A 27,961-nucleotide genomic window follows, 5' to 3' on the forward strand; every position below is an offset into this window, starting at 1 on the left:
ATTTGTTATCTATATGCTACAAACTTCTTTAAAGAATCACCTTAGAACTTTTTCAACATTGATTGCATTCGCCAGTGCATATTTGGCACAGGCAGTGGAGTGCAAATAAAGAATCTATACGTCTTTTTAACGCATTTAAAATTGTGAGTATCAAAACTAGTGTCATCATTCCCATATAAAATTCACAATTTTTAGTGAGTGGGAATAAAGCATGGGGACACTTAACAAAGGTCAAAAAGGAAAGAAAAATATTTTGTGTTAATAAAATATCTTCATTCTCAATGTTGCCATTTCAAAAGATTTTTCACTGCAGTATTTATAGCAACCACAATTTGACAAGTATACATTTAGTAATCATTTCCTATTAAAAAAAAAAAGAGAAGAAAAGACTAGCAGTGACATTTTCAACACTAACATAACCTTTAATATAAAAAAGGAATAATAGTTAACAATGACTTTTGTGTATGGCACACTATGAAGAAGGGTAGTAAATAAAGTGTTTCAACCTCTCTGGAACAGGGAGACTTTGGACGTTGTCCATTCGCACATATTGTCGGATTTCAAACGCACACAATGCTTGCAAACTTTGAACATTAACAAATCTTGACACTGGTTTAATTAGTCTAACAGGCATAGATGGGGAAGGGTTACGGGACCTCATAAAGCAGAACATCCCTTCATTTGATCTCTCCATGAAAAAAAGAATTAGATCTGGAATTGTTTCAAATTTTGTATCACTGTCACCATGGAGACTAAAATAGCCACTCCTGTGCTCAATTCTGGAATGTAAGGTTCTTCCATATGAACGGAAGCTCAAGCTGAGGATATGACAGTCATTTGAAGAATCTCTAACAAGGAAAGCTCCATCTGGTAGATCTTTTAAGCGTTGTTCTGCTTCTGAGGGAGTCAATTTTCCCCAATACCACCCATATTTAACTAATTTAAATATTTCCCAGGCAAGAGAGGTTGGTGGCTTTTTAACACAGACTGTTTGTTGTTTCTGTATAGCATCTCGAGCTGGCAAAGTTTCGTAATTCACTTCAGTATTGTTATTATCAGCTTCATTTGTATCAATTGTTCTGTTATCAAACAAGTTTTTGACAGATGTAGAAAATCTTCTGACAGAAACTCTTGAGAATGATTTTTTGTGAAAAGTTTTAAAAACTTTTCTCTTCAAATCATTGAAAAAGCTGGATTTAGACTTGGGTATCTTTAATGGCAAATCTAGATCTTGATCAAAATTCACCTGATCATTGTTAGTTACCAAATCTGATAAGCTTTTGCTCAATCTATGGGGTGTTACATGTCTTGTACCAGTATTTTCAACAGTGTCTGTAGTACCAGTACATTGACCATCCCGACTTCCAAAAAATACGACACTAAGTCTCTTCATTCCTTTATTCTTATCATCTCTGAAAAAAAAAAAAGTAAGAATCCACAAATTGTACAATTTTAGAGACAAAGTGAGATGCTGATGTAAAAACAAAATTAGCAGAAGGAACAACAAAATTAAAAACCCTGCATACACACACACACTCCTAATACTCTTGGGTTAAGTTATAGAAAAAGTTATGATTTTTCTATGTTGATGAGTTTCATACAGTACTGCACTTCCTGAAAAGGAGAAGATCCACCTCCACTATTTTAAATATTATTTTTGTCTAGATATTAAACAAGTCTGGGACTCCAACCAAGCCCTCCCAAGATTCCAGACCTAAAAAAAGAAACGAAAAAAAATAATACCTTACTTATATTTAACTTAAGACTACTAACAAAACAAATACACTGGTACCATAGCCATGATTGCTCTGGAAAAAAAAAACAAAAGATGTTACCCCTTTCAGGCCATATGTAACCATATAGTTATGGTTTGTTCTTCCCCCCTCCCTTTGATTGCTTTGAGTAGTATGTAAACCACACTATCTCCTAACTCACTGACCAGGCTAATTGATTAATTTTTTATTTGGTAGATGTCTCTGGTGCTCAGTTGCTAACAGGTTGTCAGAATGAAGAGTGAACATGCCCAATTCAAGAAAAGTCTTCTATTCAGGGTGGAATAGCAGCAAATTAGTGATAATTTATGGATATTTTTTTGTCCCTCTGTGTTTTTGTAACACTGAGTTAGCGTTTTAGAAAAGTTTTCTTCCAGAAGTTCAAAACCCTAGATAGGGTAAGGCTATTTTTCGAGCTGTAACCAAATAGCTAAGTTAGGTCTTTATGGTTGCGTTTCCCAGAGGCGTCGGACTGTGCTTATGTTATTTGGCTGACATCTAGCATCACACAAGTGGAACAGCAAACATAAGGCAACTCCGACCATATGATTACATCAGGGACAGAAGGGTATTCTACAGAACAATCTATGGATATTGTCAGGTATAGCAGTACTTATGACTGTTTTTGCGTTCACGGCCGTCAGAGGAAAAGATTTCCGGTGAGGGATCACGAAGAGTTGCCAAAACAACCTCAGCAGAAAAGTGAAAAATATGCTCTTACACTTGCCCTTTCTGACTTGAATGTTATCTGATGACAACGACGTCCCGTCATGAGCACCTCAGTCTAGTAAAATTTCTGGAAATTCTGTGCTTCAAGAAGCTGTCACTAGATCATCTACATACAACAACAAACAATCGGTCAATCCGATAGAAAATCTACCTCTCTCTCAGATACAGATGTTTGATTTAGACCTTGCTGAAGCTGATCGTGACTATGACGATCCAGTGCCTTGTGGAGAATGACAGCCTGCAGTAACAAAACAGAAGACAAAAGAGTACAAATGGTCGAAGAATGGCACAAAGAGACGACTTGGAAGGGAGCTGAGCCACAGATCATCAATGTTGACCTTCTGATCATCCTGTTTTGCAAGTTTATAACTGAATCAGTGATCACCAGCTTAGCAGACAAAACCAACTTGAATGTTTTCAGGAAAAGGTACATGCAACTGAAGGTATCCTTTGAAGAGAGGCAAAGAAATCTCGGCGTTCAGATTCTGATTGGTATAGTGAAACTTTTTGCTCTGTGGATGCACAAGGGAAAAAACCCTCAGGTTTCTGAGGTTTCTGAAGAAAGACTCCCCAGTTTCTGATTTAATATGTCAAGACAGTTTTTTATGCAACTATGCACAAAATTCCACATCTTCAACAATATGCTCACCAAACCAACTGGGCATCCTGAACATGATAAACTGCTCAAAGCAAGACCCTTGTATAATGGGTTTAGAGAAAACACCAAGTTGATCCCATTAGAAGAAATCCACAGCATGGATAAACAGATGATCGTTTTCAAAGGAAGAATCATATTTAAATGGTACCTGAAAGATAACCCCATTTAGTGGGGAGTAAAAGTCTTCACTTGTGCATGTAAAAGTGGTGTCGTGCACAAAATTGAGATTTACACTGGGAAAGGAAATGTTGCCACTAGTCCAGTGGGACAAGGTGCAGAAGTTGTACTTACATCTTGTACAGAACATCCCCAATTTCATGAAGTATTAAATGTTTTTTGACAACTTCTACACCTCCATCGAACTCATCAAGAAGCTAAAAAATGAATGGGGAATTGAATCATGCAGAACCATTAGAAGCAACAGTCTGAAAGGATCTGTCCTCAGCTTTAACAGCAAAATGAAGACTGTGTATAATGGAGAGTTGAGGGACACAGTCAGGTGTCCATTGTAGTCAGGTACAACAACAAAACAGTACATTTGGCCTCTTCTTATTGTTGTATGGAGCTACTTGACAAATGCCAGAGATGGGACAATGTCACCAAGAAACACATTGAGGTGAGAAGGCCAGGAACTGTTTGCGAGTACCACAAGTCGATAGAGGCATAGACTTGGCTGATATGTTGCTTGAGCACTAAATAGTCTGTACACTATGAGTAACCATTGTTTAGTTCAGCCTAAGGGTAGGCTGTCCACCATCCTTCACCAAGAGAGCTACTGCTACAAGAAAAGATGGGCTTTCAAGTGAACCTATCAGGTTTGACTAAGTTGGACACTAACGCGAAAAGGCAATGGAGGTGCCATGACAAGAAGTACATGAGGGATGGCACCAGTCGCATAATGTGTACCAGGTGTAAAGTATACCTCTGTGTCAAAAAGGATTCCATCTGCTTTACTCTCTTCTACCATAAATAGCCCAAGTGCTGGCTCTGGAATGTAGTGTTATTTACCCTAAGTTCCTGACGGGATCATATGGTTACATTTGCCATTTTTATACCCCTGTGAATTGAAATATAAATGGAGTAGAATTGGTTATAATGACCCCTAGGGATACCCCATAACATGTGTGAGAATTTTCTGTCAATACTTTCTATGTACAGGTTTTAAAGGGTTGTCATGCCAAGAAGTGCAAAGCTTGCAGATAAGAATAGTGTCTAGAGACAGAAACGCCCCCCACAAGGGACAAGGAAGGCAAGACAAGCAACTGAACCAAATTATTGATTTAGTATCCAGGTAAGAATGAGTTTTTTCTCTAATTACTAAAATTTACAATTCAGTATGTCAAATTTAAATTCACTTTTCTAGTTTAAAAAGGGAGGGGGAAAGAAAAATGAAACCTTCTTCTTCCTTCTTCAAACATTTTACAGGGCTACACCATACCCCCCCCCCCCCCCATTTTTTTAATCACGTGGGCATTGATGAATAAAAGACTAATTTAATTCCTAAACAAATCTTCAGTTTTTATTGATTTTGCTTATCTGTTAATACATTTTTCAGATCTGTAAACATTTACAGAAGGGAAGGGAGGGCAAAAAACATTTCCTCCCTCCCTCTTTGTCCCAAATTAACCTTTTAAAATACAGCAGCTAGGGTTCATAGGTAACCTAAAAAAAAAAAATTCCAAAACTAAAATCTAAGCCTCTCTGAACCTCCAAAACATTACTCAGTTAATTAATTACTCTTTTCTACCATCAAATTTCAATGTTTTATCCTTGCAACAAATTTAACTTTCACAGCAACAAATACAAGTAAAAATAACATGTTGTTTTCCAAGCAGGGTCAAATGTCTTAATAACATCTATCATAAGTTCAGTAGAAAAAGTTCTTGTTGTTAAGGCATCTTACAAATTTCATTCTAAGAATACGTTTGAAAAAATAGAAATTATTAACAAGACAACATGACTTCAATTTTGATTAAAGAAAATAAAAAGGAATTCCTTCAATATACAATACCAAGACATACATTTATTTAGGCACTAAAAGTTACACAAAAAAAGATTTTTTTTTTTTTTAATAAAACAATAGAACAAGATACATCTATGCTGAAGTCCAAACAGGATGGAGGCAGGGTCAAACCAGCCTCTTAAAAGACTAAATGTTATACAGATTTCCAGTCTGATTGAAAATTAAATCCCAAAACTTATAGCATAAACATTGCCACATGAACTATGGCTGATAGAAAATTTGGACGGATTTTTTGAGTAAAGCATGGATCCAAGTTTTGCCTAAAATTTATAAGTTTTGCCAACTCGTTTGTTGTTTTGACAAGTTTAAAGTTTTGCCAACATATTAGCTCTTAATCTTGAAAATTCTACAATTCCTACATAATGCAACTATGACCATAAAAAATTAAACAAAATTGTTTTAACAGAGGTTTTTTAAGGAAGAGTAAAAGGCATCACTAAAAGTTAAACAAGAGTTAGGAGCTCATATGGCACTTGTGACGAGGTCGGAAGAGCCAAGAGCTCATATGGTAGGAGCTCTAGCAAAATTCTAAGAATCGATAGATTGTTTTAAAAGGAAAATCAGAGGCTTAATACTGGTCGGGATCCAAAATAAGAGCTCTGAGACACGAGGTCCTTCTAAATATCAAAATTCATTAAGATCTGATCACCCACTCGAAAGTTAAAATACCTCATTTTTTTAATATTTCCTCTCCCTTCAGCCCCTCAGAAGGTCGAATCAGGAAAAACGACTTTATCAAGTCAACTTATGCAGGTCCCTGACACGCCTACCAATTTTCATCGTCCTTGCACGTCCAGAAGCATCAAACTCGTGAAAGCACTAGACCCCCCTAAACCCCCCAGAGAGCAGATCCAGTCCAGTTATGTCAATCATATATCTATGGCATTTGTTTATTCTACCCACCAAGTTTCATCCCGATCTCTCCATTCTAAGCATTTTTCGAGATTTCCGGTTTCCCCCTCCAACTCCCCCTAATGTCACCAGATCTAGTCGGAATTTAAAGTAAGAGCTCTGAGACATGGGTTTCTTCTAAATATCAATTTTTATGAAGATCTGGTCACCTGTTCTTAAGTTAAAAATACCTCAGTTAGAATTACCCCCCCCCCCCCACCCCCAAAGAGAGCGGATCCGTTCCAATTATGTCAATCACGTATCTAGAACTTGTGCATAATCTTTCCATCCAGCTTCATCCCAATCTCTACACTCTGAGGGTTTTCCAAGATTTCCGGTTTCCAAGATTTCTGTGTCCCCCTCAGCCTCCTATGCACCCAGATCCAATTCAATTTGAAAATGGAGCATCTGAGACATAATATTTTTCAATATATCAAGTTTCATTAAGATCCAATCACCCATTTGTAAGATAAAAATAGCTCAATGTTAACATTTTCCAAGATTTCCGGTTTCCTCCTCCAACTCCCCCCAAAGTCACCAAATCTGGACGGCATTTAAAATAAGAGCTCTGAGACGTGAATTCCTTATAAATATCAAATTTCATTAAGAACTGGTCACCCATTTGTAAGTTACACTTTTTTTGGATTTGTCCAAATCCCCCCTCCCTCAACTCTCCCAAAGTGAGCGGATCTGTTCCAGTTATGTCAATCACGTATCTAGGATTTGTGCTTATTTTTCCCACTAAGTTTCATCCCTATTCCTCCACTCTAAGCGTTTCCCAAGATTTTAGGTTCACTCCCCCCATCTCCCCCCAATGTCATCATATCCGGTCGGGAGTTAAAATAAGAGCTCTGTGACACAATATCCTACTAAAAATTAAATTTCATTAAGATCTAATCACCCATTCGTAAGTTAAAAATACCTCATTTTTTCTAATTTTTCCAAATTAACCAATGGTTTAATAGAGCAGCAGTAGTAGTAGTGTTAGTAGTGACATTCCCATATTACCTTTTTGTCAATTGATTTTCCCCTTTAGTTCTCTGAAAGTTCCAACTTAATACCAAATTCTATTCTAGAGATATACCATTTTGACAATTGGTGTGCACATAGTGTGTTTTGATTTAGTTCAAATTCTCCCTCAATCTTCTGTCAAATTTCTGCTTTGTTTTTTGGCTTTGTTCTGTCAATTTTTCACCTCCATACACATAGCCTTAAATGTACTAGTATCATAGCAGTAGCAGTGATCTTACCATATCAAGGTGAAACTTCCATGGTATTATGAGGGGGATGTTCAACAGACCAAAAGGCAACATGTACATTCTACTACTGTTATTAATACTGCTAAAACTTTTGTTACTACTAACACAACACTACTTCACAAGAGCATTAAGATGAAAATTTCAAGAAGTATATGAACATAAAGGTCATTAAAAGCAAATATTGAAAATGTCATAGCAATGGCTAATTGTATTAAATAGAACCTTCCAAGACTTGATGAGAGGGATGTTCAACTGACCAAAAGGAAATATTTTCGTGCTACTGCTGCTACTGGTACAAGTGCTATTACCATTAATGCTACTACTACTAATATTACTACTGTAACTACTATTACAACTACACCTAGGGGTATTACCTTACCTTTATTCACACTATAGAGTGAAATTAAGGTGCATGCTGGATCTGTTCTGCTCCATGTCAATGATGGTAATTTGGAAAATCACTATGTTATGGGCTCAGTGATGTTGCATCAGCTGGCACCTGAAAAGGGAGGAGTGTCCCACTTATATTTCCATAGTTTGTTGTTCTATTCTTTTGACAAGTCTTGACTTGAAGGAGGCAGTAGTGGGTGCTTGACTTGAAGGAGGCAGTAGTGGGTGCAGTTATGGTTTCATCTTGAAGGTTGTTCCAGTTGTTGGAAATATACTTGGTAAAAAAGTTTTGGTGAATTCTAGTCTTCATTCTTTGCTTTGCTAGCTTCTGTGAGTGTCTTCTAGTGTTATGCTGACCTGTGTGTTTTGTGAGGAGGGTGTTGTTCAGTTCACTATTATATTTGTAGGTCAGCATCATATCACATCTGTGATGTCTGAAGGATAGCATTGGTAGTTTTGGGTGCTCTAATCTCTTATCATACATCATATTTGTAGACCCAGGATGCATTTGGTGGCATGTCTTTAAAATCCTTTGGTTATTGTTGAGTCATGCTTGTAGGAGGGGGAGGTCAGAAATATTCCAAAATCCAAGAACAGAATAACAATACTCTTGTGAAGTCCCAGGAAGACTGTATGGGAGCAGCTGGTGATAGTGCATTTCAACAGGCCCGGAGACTTGAGACTGCTTGTTGCCAATGGCCATGGAATCTCAGTTGCTCATCAACAAGTACTCTGAAGTCTCATTCTTCATGACTGGTTTGTAGCTGAATATCAGACTGTGACTTCTGGTCATGATGGCATACTGATAGTGAGGATTGATATTGCTGAAATGGGGGACACATTTATTGATGTTGAACTCAATCAGCCATTCACTGGTCCACTTCTGGAGTCTCTGGAGGTCTGATTGCAGGTTTTGTTGAACAACCAGTCCAAAAAGCTTAGAGTCATTGGTGTAAAGCATAATGTTATTTGTGGCTTCCTTTGTCATGTCATCTATGTAAATGAGGAAGAGGGTGGTAACCTGAGGGACTCTACTGACATCATCATATGGTTTAGAGAATACAGTATTGCCATTATTGATGAAAAGTTGGACCTACTGCTTTTGGTCTGTCAGGAAATTCATCACTGCCAAAAAAGTGGCCCTTAGGCATTTGTGGGGCACCTTGTTGAATGCTTTGGCAAGGTCAATAAAGGTGAAACTTTCAGAGATTTTTTAGGGGAAGATGAACTGAATCAAAACATGCTGTCTGTATGCAGTTTGTCAAAAAGGCATATCAGCAATATCTTAGGAACAGTTTTGTGTGGGAAGTTGAAATTTACAGGGCTTGCTGTTGGGGATCTTGAACTAACCAAAAAACATTATTTGCATTATAATGCTACTTCTTCTACTTATACTGCTAAGGTTACTGCTTTTAATTCTACTGCTACTACTACTATTACTACCACTGCTACCAAGGCTAGGGGTATGAAGCCAAGAATTAGGGCAGTATTGAGCTAAATCAAAATAAACTATGCCCACAAAGGTAGTCAAGAGGACACTTCAGCAATGCTTCATTAATAGTCAATAGTATTAAGTTGAAACATTCATTTTGTGTTGAAGGGGATGTTGAAGAAAACCAAAGGTACTATGTGCATACTGCAACTAGAACTGTTACTACTACACAAGCTAATTGGTACACATGCTAAGGTGATTAAGGTGAAGCTTTCAAGGAATATTTAGGCGTATGTTGAACTAAATCATAATGAAATATGAGCATGCAGGTTGTCAAAATGGTAACACAGCAACATCTCAAGAAAAAGTTAACATTATTAAGTTAAACCTTTCAGGGTAAGTTGTTGTGGATTTTGTACTAACCAGAAGATATTGTACATATAATTTTAATACCACTTCTATGGTTACTGTGACTATTGCCTCTAAGGATATTAAGGTGAAACTTTTTGTGAATGTTTCAATTAAATGACAAGACTATATGCATCAGGTTTTCAAAAGGGCATATAAACAATATAATAGGCATCACCATTCTATCATAGCTTGTAAGATCATTGAAACTTTTGAAAGAGTTAATTTGATTAGAAATTAAAAGTTGTTCTACCCCTTTTAAGAGCCAAAAGTGATTGGGGGCAAGAAGCCTTATTCTTTAGCCCATAATTTTCCAAACACTTCCAAACAAAATGTGAGAGTCATTTTGTTCAGCATAGTTGAGCAATCCAGTAACTATGTCTCTAGGGATATTTTTGGGTTCATGTCAAATCCATGCACAATATTGCACAGTTATCTAATTTCTCCATTATACTTTAAAACTAAAAGTTGCAGTAAAACTAAAGCAAAAGGCACTGTGTCTATGCTGATTCCCAATAAGACATCTCAACAATATTCTAAGAACAACTGGGAGTATTAAATTGAAACTTTCAGGGGTACTACTATTACTATTTATGCTTTTACAATTTTACCAAATATTCTTTCCATTTTTCTTGCTTAAATAGATGAAGTTCAATGATAGTAATATTTCTGTGCCTTGCCTAGTACAAGTAGTAACTATACATTGCCATAAATTTATTTGACAAGCAACTTGCATTGAACAAGAGAATATCATGCAACCTGCTTGGATTTATTTGATAAGCAACTTGCTTAGTGCAAGAGAGTATCATGCAATATACCCAGATTTACTTGACTAGCAACTTGCTTAAATTCTAATTATAATTACACATTACAAAACAAGAACTTGAATAGTAAAATTTCTGAAGTTTGCTCAAGAAATCCAGTTTTTCACTGTATGAAATTAAAGTTATTATTAATATCACATTATTTTATAATAGCAGTATGAATAGAATCAGTAGCATTAGGATGCAATTGTGTTGTATTAGCAGTAGCAGTAACAGTAGTAGCAGCAGTATTAATAGCAGCAGTAGCAGGTACATGCTGTCTTTTGATCAATTGCACATACCACTCATGACAATAAAAAAAGAGCAAATAGGGAATAATCCTTTTATTAAACAGTGATAATAACATTCACAAAATATACTAGATATTTCAATAATGTGTAAAGTGACCATCATCAGCAGAAATACTATTATGTGTTTATTGACATGGAAAGGCAGCACAGTTTTTAAAATTAACTCTTACGGTGTTTCTCAAGAAGTTTCCTCATGGTACAGTAAGCTGTTCCAAAAATGTTGCTGATGCACCTATATTATGAATCTGTATGCACCCATTATGTTTTGATTTACTTCAAGTTTTCCCTAAACATTCACTCAGATGTTTATTTCAATCCTCTGCCTTAATAGTACTTGCTACAGAAGCAGTTGTCGTAGTGGTAGTAGTGGTTGTGGTAGCATGTAAATATTGCCATTTTAGTCAATTAACCCCCTTCCTTGTCATTTCCTGAAAGTTCCAAATTAATATACATTGACATTCCTGAGTCATACTCTTTTGAAAATCCATATGCACATAATGGGTATTGATTTAGTTCAACACTTCTTTTAAAATTCTATGAAAGCTCACCTGATACCCTATTGTCTTTAGGGAAAGTAAAAGTCAAACATGCCCACCTTTCTCAATGACCTATACCATATATAAACAATGAACAAATTCCCTAACTTCCAGCCGTTGCCAGAATGGCTATGGGGAATTTGACATCCCCAAAATCATAATTACTGGACCTTTCAACAATGTTGAACAAATAGCTGTCTCAAAATTTTGACTAGATGTCTTTTAGGAAATAATCAGCATGGGGCTGGCTGCCTTCCAATTGCTTTTGACTCATAAAAAGGGCACTAGAACTTCAAATTATCTAATCAAATGAGCCCCATTCAAAGTTTATACAACCACCTACAGTATTCCATAAAAACCTTATATGCTCTTGGGCCATAACTTACAACCCCTGCCCTGAGCTCTTGGGGTTTTGTCAACCCTAGAGGTATTGTTAGATTTTCTTTTGACTATTTTCAACAAAATGACTATGTCACAACTTCAATCAGATGAGTTTGGGGAAAGAGTTTGTTGGGAGGGAGGCTAGTTGCTCTCCACCACTTTTAACTCTAACTAGGGAACTATAACTTTCAATTATCAATCAAATGAGCCTCATCTATAGTTTATAATGTCATCCCTTGCTTAAAAGTTTCATATGCCCCTGGGACACTACTTACAAGCCTATCTTGAAGGTCTTACTACATGATCTTTGAACTTTTTTAACTAAAATGGATTCCTCAAGATTACTATTGGAAGCATTTGGGGAAAAGAGTATATAGGGGGATGAGGCTAGTTGCCTTTGAAGTTTAGTGTTACCCAGGGGAGTTACTAGCCTTAATGTAACCAACTGGGTGGTTTTTTTTTACTTACTGTTCATTATCAATAATTTGCATAATGTGTGGTTCAAGTGCAATGCATAAAATCATTGAAAAGGTTGTTAAAACTGCTGCATTTACCAGCCAAGATAAAGATTTTGGTAGATGTCATGTAACTATTTTCATGCTCTTTATTCAACCAAATGGAATACTGTGGGATCACTTGTAAAATCATGGTAGGAGTTGGTAAAATTGCTGCTTTTACCAAGCAAGTTCAAGATATTTTGTAGATCACATAGTGATCAGATGATATTGTGGTCTTTATTAAACCAAACAAAAATTGTGGTGCTTTGTGATGCAATTTACTGACTCAATTTTTACCAATTGCCCAAAAACATTGGGGGGTGCCCTCCCCCCATACATGAAACGCCTGGTGTTACCCATCAAAAACTATGAGCCAGAGAAAATTTTTGTGATTTTTGAAAAAGAGGGGAAACATGGCTTGAAGGTCAAGGAATGTTAGTGAAAATCACACCTTGAAATTCAATGTATGAGACAACCCTACTACAGAGGTTTCAGTTTCCCCTATTCAAATATATGAAACTTTGTATTTGTTGTATGAAGAAAGATCTTGGATACATGTTTGTTTGTTTTCCCTAGGGGTGATTACATCAAATCAATTACCCTTGAATATGAGGAGAGAGCTCATTCAAGCATAAATTATAAGTTCTAGTGCACTTTTTAAGTGACCAAAAGATTAGAGGCCAACTAGCCCTCTCCTACTTTTTCCCTGAAGCCATAAAGTCAACATTTGGAGATAGCCATTTCCTTCAGCAAAGTAGAAAGTGCATTTTGACCCCTAGGAAAAGAATTTTTGAAAAGAATTATGAAATTTGCCTATTCTTCATGCATAGTATTTGTTATTGGTAAATATACAGACGTTTTTCAGGGATGGCAATTTTTTTATTTAAGTAAGTTATTGTCAGAAACAACTGACAGCATCTCTAAGCAGGATGTATTACAGAAATAATTATTAAAATTCTAAGTGCCAACAATGGAATTTATGCTGGAAATTAAGTTGTTATAATAGATAATAAGTTATGTAGAGTTTGCATCAATTAGCTGCCATTTTTGATGAGTGACAAAACAACCCAATTTCACTTTTTCTTATCACTATAAATTTACCAGTTTTCTTTTAAGGGTTTCTTTAGTTTAATCCATGTTTTATTAGTTTTTGGCTAAATTATTTATAATTATGTACACATTATTATTTTTAAATGGTTGGTCTTTTTCTTAATACCAGCAATATAATTCTTTAGTTTAATATTTTTCTAAGCAAGAACTGTTGAAAATAAATTTAAAAATTGTGAAATTTGAAACTAATTTTGATCTATTAGACAAAATTATTTAAAGCAATTTTACTACAAAATCAAATCAAGCTGGGCTTATAATAAAAGTTAATGGTTAAGTTTCTTGAATATATATTTTCTTAAATAGAGTGGCATTGTATATTTACCTACTTTTTCAGTAAGAACTATTTGACAGAAGTAATTGTGTAGGAATAAGAAAAAAACACTGCATGCATACTGTGATGACATATATATTATGGTAAGATAACCATTAGTTGTATAGCAAATCACTACTTTAACAGTTAAAATATAGAAAGATCTCAATCCTAAAAAGCCAATTTACCTAGAAACTACTTACTAGTCACCTAGAAAAAGACCTGCCACCTAGAAAGCAGATTTTTTCACAATTGGCTTTGTCCAAACATCCTGAATAAGTGCATGGTACTTGTATAATATAGGCTAGCCCCTGCATCTCAAGAAGTAAAGTTAGGTTAATCCTAAAAACATATGTAAGTATGATAAAAATATAATGCTTTAGAAGCAGATTTTAGCTGGATATTTGCACATAAGGGGAGGGGGGAATAGAGTGGGCCAGCGTGCATAATGTGGTAGCTATAATTATTCTGATATTACAAAGTAAGAAGAGTTTTTTGACTTCACACTGTTCAAATAGGCCCTATTTAAACCCCCCCTATAATGTGCAAATATATATATCCTATTTATATATTATTTATATATATCTAACTATTATTAATATATACCCTAATATATTATTATATATATTCATATACATTCCCTATTTATATGTTATTTAAATATTTCCCATTTATATATACTTCCTATCATACAAGCACCAGTGCATGATTAACTTGAATATCTCAACCTTATACTTATGCTCATAATTCCAAATATACTGACAGACAACAGTGGAGCCTTGGCAACAGAATATTAAAGTGAACAGCACATTCAAATCAAAGACAAAGCCAATCTTGGACAAGTTTAAATTAAGACAAGTGCTGTGAAACAGAATAATCCTAGTATAATATAGGCTTCTAGCTTATAGGGTTAATTTCTGTCTAAATTCAAATGCTGAAAACCAGAATTTTTCTAAGATTGTAGTCAGCCAATCTCACTAATCTAAACCTATACAGCCTACATAATGTCCAATATTAAGAGTCTGTTGCAGTCTATATGTATAAGAGGTTCTTTTTAATTGGGATATCTGTAAAAGATTAGTGCACTGAGTGATTCTACCCAATTTAGCTTTAGCTTTTTTTTATTTTAAGGTCTTGTATGCTCATATCTTTACTTAATGTGAAACAGTGAAAATTTTTGAAACATCTTGCCTAACAAGGGCACATCCTATCTCCAAAACAAATTCAAGTCTGGCTTGAGAATCACCCTGTCAAGACCTAGAACAGGTAAAATTTAATGTACATCTCCAAAGCTTGACATGTATATGAGTGAGATTAGAGCTTGAAAACACCTTTCTAAGCCTCAATTAGGCTATGCTAAGCATTTAGGCTAAATGTCAAAGCTTTGTCTGCTTATCACTTCAATGACAAAAGCTTTGTCTTCAATAAAACTAGACAATGGATTTACTGCTTCTATACCTACTTTTATCCTTTGATCTCCAGACATCTCCTTACATCAAACTTATATCAAAGGATATCAGTTTATCAAAGGATAAACATATCCTTACATCTCCAAAGCTTGACATGTATATGAGTGAGATTAGAGCTTGAAAATGGTAAAATTCTAGTTAATTGACTTCTTGCTATCTTGGAAAGGGTTTAGGTTAGGAAAATAAAACTTTCAGGGATGGGTCTACAGGCTAAAGTATGTTCCGGGAAGGTATTTTAAAGTATACACCTCCACTCCTTCTCCCTCGAGAGGGCCCTAAAATTTGCCTACATGACAGTTCTATACCTATTGAAATTTTGACAAAACAACATTTTATCTTAATTTTCAATTACTAGTTACTTTTTCTCTGCCTTTAGTTCTGAACATCCAATTCCTGTTATTTGAGTAGAATTTTGAGCCATATCAATGTTCTTTTTCAAAATTTAGGAAATGTATTTACATATCTTTAAAACCTTATAAAATGGAAATGAGCAAAGTTATGAAGCTGGAAATAATTTTGTTGTACTTCAATTAAGCAGAAGATCTGTTTTGCAAGGTTTCACTTTTATAACACACATATTTTTAAAGGTCATCAAAGGTCAGGGCCCTCTAGAGGGAGAAGGAGTGGAGGTAGTTGCTTCAAAATACCTTCCTGGGACATACTCTATTCTGTTGATTCATCCCTGAAAGTTTCATTTTCCTAACCTAAACCCTTTCTGAGATAGCAAGAAGTCAATTAACTAGAATTTTACCCTTCAAAAAACACCTTTCTAAGCCTCAATTAGACTATGCTTAGCATATAGGCTAAATGTCAAAACTATGTCTGCTTATAACTTCAATGACAAAAGCTTTGTCTTCAATAAATCTAGACCACGGATTTAAAGCTTCTATACCTACTTTTATCATTTGATACATGTAGGAATAGTCTAAACCAAGGCTATTTTGAAAGAGCCTAAATTTTCAAGCTGGTTTTAATCATAGTCAGATTGACCTCTAAGTCCCCGATTTATTAGAAGGAGAGTTCAATATTGAAGCTAAAGATATCTCACTACCATATTTTTATATTAAACAATTGCGTCTCATTCTCGTATCTTATTTTCAAGTGCATATTTCTGAAAGTTTTTTCTGTTTCTTCATTAAAACTATTGCCAAATTCTAAGTAACTAGTTTCGTCTGAACTAAAGTCGTCTGTAGACCGCAGACAAAAAGTGCAGGAGAAAAATTTCCAACAGGCCTACCCTGCAATGTTGAAAAGCAGTCAGATGCTTTGCGTTCCTTGAAGGCATTTTTGATAATGGCGATGTGCATTATATTATTGAATAGGGCCATGGTGTAGAACAGTGAGAGATGTAAAGTGTACAGAGGCATTGAACAGCGTGGCCATATATATAAATCGATCAATTTATGTTCATTAATCAGTATTTATTATGCGATGATGCAATTAGAACTTATGAGTCATTCTAGAAAATTTATTATTGTTTCGTAACTTATGCTTAACTCTCTTAAATGCTTTTGTGAATATTAATTTAAGAAATAACCTTCTGAAAAAAAAGTTTTCAAAGAAAAGTAAAGAGTAATGCTAAAATCTAAATCAACGAAAATTGAGTTCTATGATAGTTAAAACTAAAAGTGACCAGAAATTACTTTTAAAGAATAAATTAAAAAAGAACAGAAATTAAAATGAATAATGATATAAAACATAAATGTAATAAATAATGGTATAGATAAATAAATATATGTTAAAATGAGTGAAAATAAAAAAGAATTGTCAAGTAAAAGTTAAAAATTGTCAAGTAAAAACGAACAGAAATTACATATTACTTCAACCAGAAGTTTACCTAATTTCCTCTTACCTCTCTTTTAACTGTAATAGTTGTAAAGTCATTTGTGTTTTATTACGACTGTATATATTTTGAACAGTGGGCTCTAGTTAAGAAAAACATCAACGACAGGTTAAAAAACAAATCACTATAATACTCAACAGTGAACCGAATATCAAACAGTTGCTGGTAGCTAACTGTAATTAAAGAGCGACCCGGCTCAATAGTAATCGAAACTCTGAAAAACAAAATTTTGATTCTAATAGATACATCAAAAGAATTGAATTTCTGTGCTGATTTTAAATATATGAGTTTCATCAAGTTTAGTTTTACCCATCAAAAGTTACGAGCCTGAGAAAATGTGCCTTATTTTCGAAATAGGAGGAAACACCCCCTAAAAGTCATAGATCCTTAATGAAATTCACACCTTCAAATTCAGTGTATCGGAGAACCCTACTGAAGAGGTTTAAAGCTCCAATCTGCAAAAATGAGGAATTTTGTATTTTTGCAAGAAGAAAGACCAAGGATGCGTGTTTATTTGCTGGTTTTTTTCCAGGGGTGATCTTATCAACGCAGTTGTCCTAGAATGTTCTGAGAGGGCTTATTCAAACGGAAACTAAAAGTTCTAGTCCTCTTTTTAAGTGACCAAAAATGGAGTGCAACTAGACCTCCTCCCACGTCATTTTTTCCCAAAGTCACCAGATCAAAATTTTGAAATCGCTATTTTGTTCAGCATGTCGAAATATCTAATAACTATGTCTTTGAGGACGACTTAATCCCCACCGTCCCCAGGGGAAAGGCTGCAAGCTATGAACTTAGCCCATTGTTTACATATAATATTTGTTATTGGTAGGTATACAGCCGTTTAAGAGAGGATTTTTCTGGTGGGAAGCGGGGGTATTGGGCTACGTGGGATGATTTTCACATGGAGTAATTTTTTTCATGGGTGAAGATAATTTCTATGAAGGGGGCACTGGTTATCCTAGCATTATTTGAGAACGATCATAAATTAAGTTTTAAAGAAAACAAGTCTTTTCAACTGAAAGTAAGGAGTAACATTAAAAACTTCAAACGAATAGATTTTATTATGTATATGAGGGATTCGTCCCTCATCAATACTTCGCTGTTTACGCTAAAGTATTTTTAGTAATTTCAAAACAGCTATTTATTGTAATTAAACGGCATTTGTGATTCAGGGGTAATTCTTAAAGAATTAAATACAAAACAAGGAATTTAAACTGAAAGTAGGGAGCGATATTAAAACTTAAAACGAACAGAAATTACTTGTATATGAAAGGGGCTGTTGGCTCTCCAACGCCCCACTCTTTAAGCTAAAGTTTGACTGTTTCTCTCAACTCCACTTTTTAAAACAGTAAAAAAAACTATAGCGTAAAGAGCGTGTTGAGGAGGGAACATCGCCTTTTATATACGGAATAATTTCTGTTCATTTTAATTTTTAATGTCGCTCCTTACTTTAAGTTAAATACACTGGTTTTTTATTTAATTTCTGAACGTTTTTGAATTAATGCATATTTTGATTTCGGTTCTCCGCAGATGAATAATAAACGAAATTTGAATATTTATTTTATTGGCTAAAAGACTTTCTCATAGTTTTGATCGGACGATTTTGAGGAAAGCAGAAGCAGGGGAGTAGGCTCAGTTACCCTCCAATTTTTTGAATACTTAAAAAGGCAACTAGAACTTTTTTTTACGAATGCTTTTATTAGCAAAAATATACGTAACTTACGAATTAACTTATGTAAAGAACTTCTATATTCGAATGTTTTTATTACGTATATGAGAGGGTTCGCCCCCCCCCCTTGTCAACACCTCGTTCTTTACATTAAAGCCTAAATTTTGTCCCAATTCCTTAAGAATGACCCCTGAGTCACAAAGGCTGTAGAATAAATAGTTGAAATTAATAAAATTACTTTAGCGTAAGGAGCGAGCTCTTAGGAGGAGGTGAACCCCTCATATGCGTAATAGTTTCTGTTCGTTTTAAGTTTTAATGCAGTTCCTTGCTTTCAGTTGAAATTTTTTTTATTTTGTCATTGCTTTTAAAAAAGCTAATAAATCCTGCACCTCTTCATGGAAATTCTTTTACCCCCTGACAAATTCCTCCGTGGAAAGTTCCCACTGAGAATGAATCTTCTGGCAGCGTCTATACACTTTCCAATAACCATTACTATGTGTAAACACCGGTGAAAGTTTGTAACTTGCAGCCCCCCCCCCACGGGGACCGTGGGGGAGTAAGTCGTCCCCAAAGACATAATTATTAGGTTTTTCGACTATGTTGAATAAAATTGCTATCTCAGCATTTCGATCTGGTGACTTTGGAAAAAATGAGCATAGGAGGGGGCCTAGGTGACCTGCAATTTTTTGGTCACTTAAAAAGGGCACTAGAGCTTTTAATTTCCGTTAGAATGAGCCCTCTAGAGATATTCTAGTATCACTGGATCGATACAATCACCCCTAGAAAAAACAAATAAAAACAAATAAACATGCATCCTTGATCTGTCTTGTGGCAAAAAAAAATACAAAATTCTGCATTTTCGTAGATAGGAGCTTGTAACTTCTACTGTAGTGTTCTATGATACGCTGAATCTGATTGGGTGATTTTCGTTAAGTTTCCTTTTCACACAGAATGGAAAAATATTAGGGAAAACTATCAATTATTGACGTGAAACAGTTGACACTCATGGGAAAGTGTTTGAACGCATCAGACGTCATGAAGGGAAGTAAATATTTCAAATCAATACAGCATGAATGATTTAGACTTAAAACCTTTAGCTTTGGCAGCTTTTTCAGCAGTTTATCTAGCTCCAGTTTGCTAAAGTCTGAGGAATTAGTTAACCCAGAAAAAAAAGAAGATCAGATGTCCGTCCCTCTTTATCGTGTCACACTTTTCAACAGAAAGACATCACGAGAAAACGATCAATCCTGAAATTAATTCCTTTGAGGAATGACTGGAATCCATCCGTTTGAAATAATTATTATAATCTACAAAAGAAACAACAGAAATATCTGTTTTACTGTTCTTTGTTTCCATCTATTTTTTTTACAAATGCAACTGTTGATTTTGTAATTTTACTTTTAATAACCTAGGCTATGTAGGTCTAAGCTATGAATTGTAGCAGGTCTATAGTCATGAGGAATATACATTTTCCTATACAGGGATCATGTAGGGCAAACTTTAAAAAAAAGGTGAATATAGTGATTTAGATGCAAGAAATTGACAAACTGCAAAAACTCTTGTAAATTCGGAATGTAAGAACATAATGAAATAACACGAAAATGCAGCTTTTGTGACTGATTATATTCGTAGCGGAACAGAGAGGGTGTTCCAGGTGAAAAATCAAGTAACTTTAAAGTAACTAGAGAAGTTACTTGAATTTTACATTCACCAGGAACGGCTTTTGAAGTAACTAAGATCTGATTCAGATAGAAAAAATATTACGACCAAGATTTTGATAAAACATTTGTTTTAGACTCATTTAGTCTGAATTTAGAATAACTTCCTGTGCATAAGTCCTTGTAAATATTGTAGCTAAGGCCACCGACCAGTAGAGGAAACTCTTAGAATATTTTGGAACTGATCTTGAAATCAAAAAAATTAGATACACTCTAGGGGTGTATGAATAGGATATTCTAGGCTAGTTGCATGTTTAAACTTGTTTGTCTTGGGTATAGTTTGAATAACGTAACCTCTTGCCAAGATAGCAAACAGTAGCTAAACTAGAATTTTACCACAATTATTTTTTCTGCATTGTTTCCTGATTGATTAAGCTAGCCTAACCTATATCTTAAATTTAACCCACTGTATAAAATTGACCTACATTGTTCACAAAAAGAAAAGCAGAATGCTGCATAAATAACTTAATGCCAAATTCATTATGGAAAGGTATTAATTTTGCAATAAATCTGTGGGCATTAACCTAGATTTGGTTTAAATATCCTGTTTCTATATTAATTTCAGTGCATTAGTGTCTGAGATAGCATACAGTAGTGTTGATTATTGAAACTATTTGGCTTAGGCCTATCACTTTCTTACATTCAGTTGAACTATTAAGGTTAGAATTTTAGACTAGGCTAGTTAAAATTTCCAAATGATGGCCTTTTCACTAGGCTATCTTGAAAAGTATTTGAGCTTACTAAATGATTTTTTAATAATGGATCTGCATCAAATGAGAAGGAGTCCCCTAGATTTGGCAAAATACTTTGGGAATTTTCATTGAAATATATATTTTTTGGTACATCCATCAAGGAACCCCCTCCTCAGATTTTCAAAATACATTGCCTTCCCCCTCCCATTTACAGTTTTGTAAATTAGTGCCATTTGTGAATTAGCATAGCAGAAAGACTTTGGTTTTGTCCTAGATTTTGTTTTGTTTTATACTTGACTGATTTCAGCTTATTCATAAAAAATTGTAAGGGTTTCATGTCTTCATTTTTATGGAATTTGTTTTTTTATTTATTTGCATAATTTTATAGTATTTGCTTATGAATAGGTTAAACTTGTATCAGATCAAAGGTATAAGCTATATAAAAAATGCCAATTTTTCATGATAATTAAAAATGTTTTCTTGGGCATTAATTTGTGAACATGGAACATTTTGTTGTTAGGGCAATATGATTTTCAGAAACTTGTTTAATAACCAAATCAGGTTCATACTTAGGCCCATGACCTAAACTTAACAAGAGAAAGAAACAGAAACTTGCAGGTAGGATTTAATTTAGAGTAAAGTGGATGACATATATTTGAAATATTCAGTTCACCAAGTTTAACCTTTATAAAGCAGAGTAGTCACAACACAGTTTTCAGTTTACTGTATTTGCTTCTAATTAAATTTAGGCTTTCTTTGAGACCACAGTCCAAGATAAAAATGATTTATTCAAAGCCCAATAAAGGAACAAAATTTTACAGCCTCCATCAAATATTCCAAAATTCATGAAAAATATAGCATAGAGATGGGTGCATAAAAATTCAATGGCTGATTTAGGATTTTTCTGTGAAGGGAAATTTCTCTCTTCTGATGGCTGTTCAAAAACTGTTGTCTTTTGATAGGTAGAAAACAAAAATAACTGAACCTATAGACTTTGTATGCATTCCTTTCATCTCAAATACTTGATTCTCTTCAAAACACTCACTATTATTGAAACAGATATCTTACAAAATCCTAAATATCAAATAACTTCAAAAATTCAATAGATTATCTCAGCTAGAAACAATTTTAGATTTTACAATTTTACAGCTTTTTTCAAATCTTCATACAATGAACTCTGCCAGTGGTACATCAGAAATGGCACAACATTATTTAGTTCTACAGTTGCTTATTGATGAAATAATGGATACTGATGTAGGATCAGATGAAAATGAAGAAAAATGGTGGTAAGTTATAATATAATATTCAATTTAATCTTGCAAGTTATTATTTTTCTAGACACAATCTTGTATATTCAGGTATGGACAAAGTTCCAAAGCTGCCAATAGCACAATTAAATAGAATTCCAAAAGCTGCTGACACTTTAGCAGCAACTGCCAAATAGCATTACTACTTACCTACACCATTTTCTCTATTGTGGGTTATATGTATAAATGAATGTTGGAGTGGAGACAAGTATTATGTTGACTAATAATTTGTAATTTTTTTTATTACATAGAAACAGTTTTTTAGGACCAAGAAAAAAGGATTCTGATTTTATTAAAAAATACATTATTTTGTTTTGCTACAAAGTCATTTATTGTTGTAACTTGCGATTATGATGTTATTCATCATCTTGTATACAAAGATGTTATCTTGTATACAATCATTGTGAGTCTTTATTTTGATTTGCATATTTGAAGAAAAAGTTTACCATATGTATAGACCAACTAACCCAATAGGAACATTTTGACTAAATACCTGACAGCCTGTACAACAATAAGTCTCTTTTTGCTTCCTGGCTTTTGGCTATGGTCTGTTTTATGCTTTCTATTTAGCTAATTTTGTTTTGCTGGTTAAATAGCAGAAATATTCTTTATCTGACTATGTTTTTGAGTTTAGGCTATTTTATGGTTTTCATTTAGTTATTTTCTTTTTTCCCAAGAAAGAATGTTGGTTAAATAGCAGAAATAATCATATAGGCTACATCACCTATCACTGTCTTTGTAGAATAAACTTCTAATTTCTTGGAATTAATTTTTTCAGGTTTGGCATTAATAAATTTACTCATAGATAACATTGGCCTCCAAAATTACAGTTTTGAAAATTCCATAAAGTATTTTGCCAAGTTTCATGCTATTTGATATGTTAATTCCAAAAATGGTTCCCATCATTCCCATAATGTCAGGATTTTCTTGAAAAATACATATTATTTTAAACAAAACCCAATTTGGAAAAGAATGATGTTACCCAATTTCTTGTGTACTATCTGGTAACATTAGTTTCACCCAAAGCCAATAATTTGTTATTTCTTTATATTACATAGAAACAGTTTTTTAGGACTTAAAAGTTTCTGATTTTATTCAAATGGCCCTTGTGTTTCAAGAGTTACAGAATTAAGACAAAAGGTCAAACTGTAGCATAAAGAGCAGAGTATTGTGGAGGGGAAATCAAATTACATAACTTTCCCTAGCAAGAATTTCCTCTTTGTGAAGAATTTTTCCTGCAGAAAATTGTCCCATCAAATATTTATTTTCCTCAGAAATGCATTGATAAGCATCTTATCATTTTGGTTATGGATGCAGCTGTTGGCTTGTTGCAAAATTACAAATTTCTGATGGAATGTAAACATTAACTTGCTTTTCTGAATTTAAAACAAATTAGTGCAAACATAAATACTTAATTTGGTGGTGTCCATTGTAATTCTGAGTAACTTGCAATGTCAAGGATAATAACATCTTTGTTTTATTATACTTGACATCTAAAGTTTGTGTTTCCAAGATTTGTCAGGGGCTAATAGCTACAGTAAATTCTTAAATGATTCATAAATGAGGGTAGCTTCCCCCTCCTTAATAACTCATTTTTCACCCTGAAGTTTTTAATATCTTATAAAAGTTTCTTAGGGGCCATTTTCACAAGGATTCAAGTTCAACTAAAATCCTTGTGAAACCAACAAAAGATGGATAAAATTCATCTTTTGTTCAACTTAGAGATGGGCTTCATAATCATGGCAAATTTCAAGTAGAACTAACTTAGCCTACTAGCAGTTGTCTTTCATTTTGGAGAGGCCAGGCCACCCAAGCAAAGGGTGTATTGCCATTACAAATGATTTTTCTGAAATGAGCTGGTGGAAAACTATTAGGAAATGTAAGGAATCTAGTTTACTGTTTAGAGATTAGGATATCACAAAATTAAGCATTCAATATGCTTGTTTGTAAATCTTAAGTAAATACAAACCCTGTTGGAATTTTGTTGATATCCATCTCACAATTAGTGTGTCTAAAGAAAGTTTCCAAAGAGCATTCAGTTTTCAGCATGCATTTTATCTTTATTGATGGTTAAAGAAAGCAATAGATATACCTGCTGTAGTTGATTAGTAATAAATAACTTGCTGCCTTTCTGCATAAAAATGTGCATTTTTATGTATAATGTATAGCTTTTAAAGTCATTAATTCCTGAGAAGCCCCTTCTCCAGTTATGCCAGCTTTATGGGTAGTAAAGCCTTTTTAAAATAATCTGAAATAATTCTTTGGGGGTCCTTACCAGTGGCTTTCCTTTCTACTGCAATTAGCAATAGGTGAAATATATTGCAGTCACTAAAAATTTATAATCTTACCTATTTTACCACTATTAAGTTGCAAAAAGGGTGAACTAAATATTTACCATTGAATTTGCCACAAAAGAAATTTCTAGCTTCAAGAAATTCAATCATGCCTTTAGAACAAGGGATCCTAAGTTAGGTCAAAGTCTTGAAAATGTGCTTCTAGTATAAGTAATTTGTAAATAAAAATTTGTATCTTTCTAAAAATGAGACAAAAAAAATCCTGCAGAAAAGAAACAAGACAGATTAATAAAGGAAGAAATACCATGGATGCCCATGAAATGTAAGATAGAAATGAACAAAACTTCAAGTATGCATCTGTTTTCTTTAAACAGACAGGAGGAATAAACCACCAAGCTTTGACAAATTCAATCTCACTTTTGGAACCAGGTATTTGTTCAACTTCTCTGTCTGTTCTACAAATTCTGTATTATATTTATTTGAAAAAAAAAGGCAAAATGTCATAGATAAGATTTATTTCCAAAAAAGCCTGCAGGCCATAGCAAACACATGCAACTTTATACAAGCACCTAATTCCAAACAACTTAAAAAAGCAAACAAACTTGCAAACAACTTAAACAAGCAAACAAACTTTCAAACACTTTATGAATTCAGAAACACCCATAAATAAACTCTTACAAAGCTAACTCCTCAAACATGATTCCCTATGCTTAATCCCTAAACAAAGATAAAAAAACTAGTTTTTTAAACTGAAAGTAAGGAGCAATATTAAAACTTAAAATGAACAGAAATTCCTCCGTATATGAAATGGGTTGTCCCCTCTGCAATCCCTAAATCTCTACACTAAAGTTTTTAATTGTTTTAAAAAGTAGAATTGTGCTCTTAACATAAAGAGCAAGGAATTGCAGAGGGGACAACCCATTTCATATACAGAGTAATTTCTGTTTGTTTTAAGTTTTAATATTGCTACTTACTTTCAGTTTAAAAAACTATTTTTTTTATTTAATTTCTGAACATTTTTTAATTAATGCATTTTTGATTCTGGCTCTCCACATATAAATTATTAAAATGAAATTTGCATATTAATTTTTTTAATTAATATAGTTTTGATCAGACGATTTTGAGAAATAAGGGGCGGGGAAGGAGGCCTAGTTGCCCTCCAATTTTTTGGTAACTTAAAAAGGCAACTAGAACTTTTAATTTTTAACAAACGTTTTTATTAGTAAAAAATATACATAACTTAAGAATTAACTTACATAACAAACTTTTATACTCTTATATTTTTTTATTATGTATATGAGGGGGTTTGTCCCCTTGTTAATACCTTGCCTTTTATACTAAATCTTAAGTTTTGTCCCAATTCTTTAAGAATGACCCCTGAATCAGAAAGGCTGTGGAATAAATAGTTGAAATTACCACCACTACTAATATATCATCTACAAATAATATACATGATAGCCTGAACCAATCCAAAGATACAAATGGGACTCCATTATTTTTTCATAAAACTGTCTAAATCATTAACAAACAAGGAGAAAAGCTTTGGAGATAAAGTACATTTCGCACCCAAATGAGACATAACTAGTCTAGAAAATTTCCCCATCTCCTTTACAACAAACTTCACCCTCCTATACATAGCTGCTATTATTGCTACAAAACAAGACGGCCTATTTCTAACAGGCTTTCAATTAACAACCTCCTATTTACTGAATCAAAAGCACTTCTCAGGTCTAAAAAGATACAAATAGCCAACCATTTTTCCATCTCAATATTTCCAAAGTAAAAATATGGTCAATAGTGCTGAATGTCAATCTGAATCCCACTTGTACTGGACTCAGTATTCCTCTTTATCTAACCAATCTCTTAGCCTGAATTCCAAAACCTTATTTGCACATTAGGGGAAGGGGGGGGGGGGGTGCATTATATCAAATACCTAACCTAACCACCTCTATATATAAATATTAATTTAAATGTAATTGCATCATAGTTTGTTTCACAAAAGAACCTAACTTTACTTATTGAGTGTGTTCTGAATAACACACAAGTACCTAACAACCATATTGATGCATAGCTTAGATATTTTGTTATGCATTCATGTATACAATTCTTCTCAATTCCTATTTTGATAGCAATACATGAGGGTTTGAGTTTCATATTATTTTGCATAATTGTAAAGCCTACTAGTTTTGACCCTATTTTCTACTGTAGCAAGAAGTTAGGCCTACTTAAAAAAGAAAAAAAAATTGTATGCTGACCAATGGTCAGCATTGCACAGCAAGTGATATCCTGATTCAATGTCTGTAGCTGGGAGTGTTACAAAACATTGATTCTTCATTTGAGTGCAAAAAACATTTGATTCTTCTTTAGTTTTTTTTCTAAATTTCTCCAGGTAGGCTAATCATTATAGCTAGATGTACTGTGGCTAAGCTTACAGAGTCACACCATTGACCCTTATCCCAACCAAAATAACAGCAACACCAGGCCTTAAACTCCTAAGCTTAGGTTTTCAAGCCAGGAGTAGCCTACAAGAAACTTTGCTAGGAGGGTTCAAATGTATCTATAAATTAATATTAGAAAGTTGTTACAGGCTACCAATAAACTGAAAAGTTTTTTGAAGAACTTCAATGAATTACAGGATTCAATCTAGCCAAGGCTAGCTTAAGTAATTATCATTGAATGTTTTAAATCAGCTTCCAGAGTAACACAGTGTTTCTTTCTGTCAAGTGGGATCGAACTAAGCTTTCTTTGAACTATATACATTTTTTTCTGGACAATTAGACCTATTACTCACTCTAGGCTATGCCATCTCTACAAAACAATTTACCAGTGACTTTGGATAGGCTAGCAACTGTACAAGGATTACAGGAATTTAATTAGAAGCTTCCTAAAGCAAAATCTGAAGGCTTCACCCCCAACAAACTATTCAACCAAGCTTCTCTAGATATGCCCAGCAGATCACATTAATGCTTGAACTTTACCAATGAATTTTTTATTAAAAATCATTTTAAGGTCAAAATAAGATTGTTTTGTTTGTTAGCCATCATAAAAGTTTTATATTATTGTAGTGATGATAATGATGTTAAGTTACTTAACTAAAGATGCTCGTTAACTATCTTTAGCAAGAGTTACTGAAAAAGTTACTTTGAAGTAACTTTTCTGTCGTTCCAGCTGCTAAATAGCCTCAGCTGGAACGGAAAAAGTTACTTTTAGTAACTTTTCCGTAACTTTTAGTTACTTTTTGTCTCAGCTGGAACACGCTCAGAGCTTATGAACGCGAGGAGACTCCAACATTTATTTTCAAATTGCGAGAACATGTTCTGTTTCTTTTTAAAACATTGAGTAACTTTTCTGTCGTTCCAGCTGCTAAATAGCCTCAGCTGGAACGGAAAAAGTTACTTTTAGTAACTTTTCCGTAACTTTTAGTTACTTTTTGTCTCAGCTGGAACACGCTCAGAGATT

General features: G+C 34.0%; 1 protein-coding gene across 3 annotated transcripts; it reads right to left on the reverse strand.

Annotated features, from left to right (window-relative positions):
* Window positions 1-401: 401 nt before the first annotated feature.
* Window positions 402-16,121, reverse strand: LOC136034839 (suppressor of cytokine signaling 6-like). Of its 3 annotated transcripts, none has more exons than XM_065716296.1 (2): window positions 16,031-16,121; window positions 402-1,412 (listed from the first exon to the last, which is right to left on the reverse strand). In XM_065716296.1, the coding sequence occupies exon 2, from the start codon at window positions 1,391-1,393 to the stop codon at window positions 473-475; it is 921 nt and encodes a 306-aa protein (XP_065572368.1). In that variant the 5' UTR covers window positions 1,394-1,412; window positions 16,031-16,121; the 3' UTR covers window positions 402-472. The 3 variants fall into 3 exon arrangements, with proteins under 3 accessions (XP_065572368.1, XP_065572369.1, XP_065572370.1); XM_065716297.1 differs by having other exon boundaries at window positions 15,876-16,091; XM_065716298.1 differs by having other exon boundaries at window positions 14,973-16,078.
* Between the last annotated feature and the right edge of the window lie 11,840 nt (window positions 16,122-27,961).

The sequence above is a fragment of the Artemia franciscana genome, chromosome 13 (assembly GCF_032884065.1).
Source record: "Artemia franciscana chromosome 13, ASM3288406v1, whole genome shotgun sequence".
NCBI classification, from domain to species: Eukaryota; Metazoa; Arthropoda; class Branchiopoda; order Anostraca; family Artemiidae; genus Artemia; species Artemia franciscana.

Excerpts from the sequence above, each read along its gene's own strand:
- LOC136034839 (XM_065716296.1), bottom strand. The coding sequence starts at position 1,393 with ATGAAGAGACTTAGTGTCGTATTTTTTGGAAGTCGGGATGGTCAATGT.